General features: G+C 57.8%; 1 protein-coding gene across 1 annotated transcript in view; it reads right to left on the bottom strand.

The window, feature by feature from the left end:
- FHOD1 (formin homology 2 domain containing 1) overlaps positions 1–798 on the bottom strand; it is an 82824-nt gene that overhangs the window by 15696 nt on the left and 66330 nt on the right. Inside the window, 1 exon segment of the mRNA XM_015408404.1 lies at positions 1–691. This exon segment is cut by the window's left edge and continues 1 nt beyond it. Within this exon segment, the coding sequence (XP_015263890.1) occupies positions 1–691 (691 nt within the window).

Below are 798 nucleotides of genomic sequence, written 5' to 3'. Positions count from 1 at the left end.
GGGGGAGGGGGAGGAGGGGCAAAGCCAGGAGGGAGAGGGGGAGGGGGAGGAGCTAGAACACCACCTGCAGTCCTAGCAGTACAGTGGTCAGGTGCGTGGGATGACACCGTCTCCATCCTTTCAGTCTCTAGGACATCGAAATCTTCTTCCTTGCCCAGGTCTGAGAAGTCCAGATCTCTGATTTTCAGCAGCTTTGGGCTGAATTCCTGACACATGGTCTCCAAGTCCTTTCTGAAGGGAGCCATCAGGGTACTCTCCAGACTCTGTAAGTTGGCTTCCGCATCAATGCTGAACTGGGCCCGTAGTGGTCGGGCCCGCAAGTCGGAGGGTGACTCCGTCCCCTTGGCTGGACAGTTCCCACTTTCGTCCAGGCTCAGCTTGTTCCAGGTTTCCGCCGGGCGGTTCTCTGCAGGAGCCAGCAGTGTCCTTTCCAGCTCCGTCGGGGTCTTGGAGAACAACATGCCAAGCATAAGCTTCTTCTCGGAAACAGCACAGGAGGCCTCTGTGCCTTCGCCAGGTGGAACGGGTCTGTGGCCTGGACTCAGGATAGGCTCAGGGCCAAGGGGACAGGTGCTGCTGCAGATACCGTTGTCTGACGTGCTCTGGCCAGCCCCTTCACCATCAAAGTTGCCTAGTGTAGAGACAGGCTCTGTCCCGTTGGCAGTTCCATTCTGCTCTTCCCTCCGCCTCCCTAAAGGCAAAGAGGGAGAGGTCAGGTTCGGTTCCCCAGGCAGGGGCAAGGAAAGAAACAGCACAAGAGGAAGCTGGGAGCTGAGAGAAGACATTCTCAGCAGGTAG

The sequence above is a fragment of the Gekko japonicus genome, unplaced genomic scaffold, assembly GCF_001447785.1.
Source record: "Gekko japonicus isolate JY-2015 unplaced genomic scaffold, Gekko_japonicus_V1.1 scaffold717, whole genome shotgun sequence".
Classification (NCBI taxonomy): Eukaryota; Metazoa; Chordata; class Lepidosauria; order Squamata; family Gekkonidae; genus Gekko; species Gekko japonicus.
Note: the sequence above shows the minus strand (reverse complement) of the source record. Positions and strands in the feature narration are given on the sequence as shown.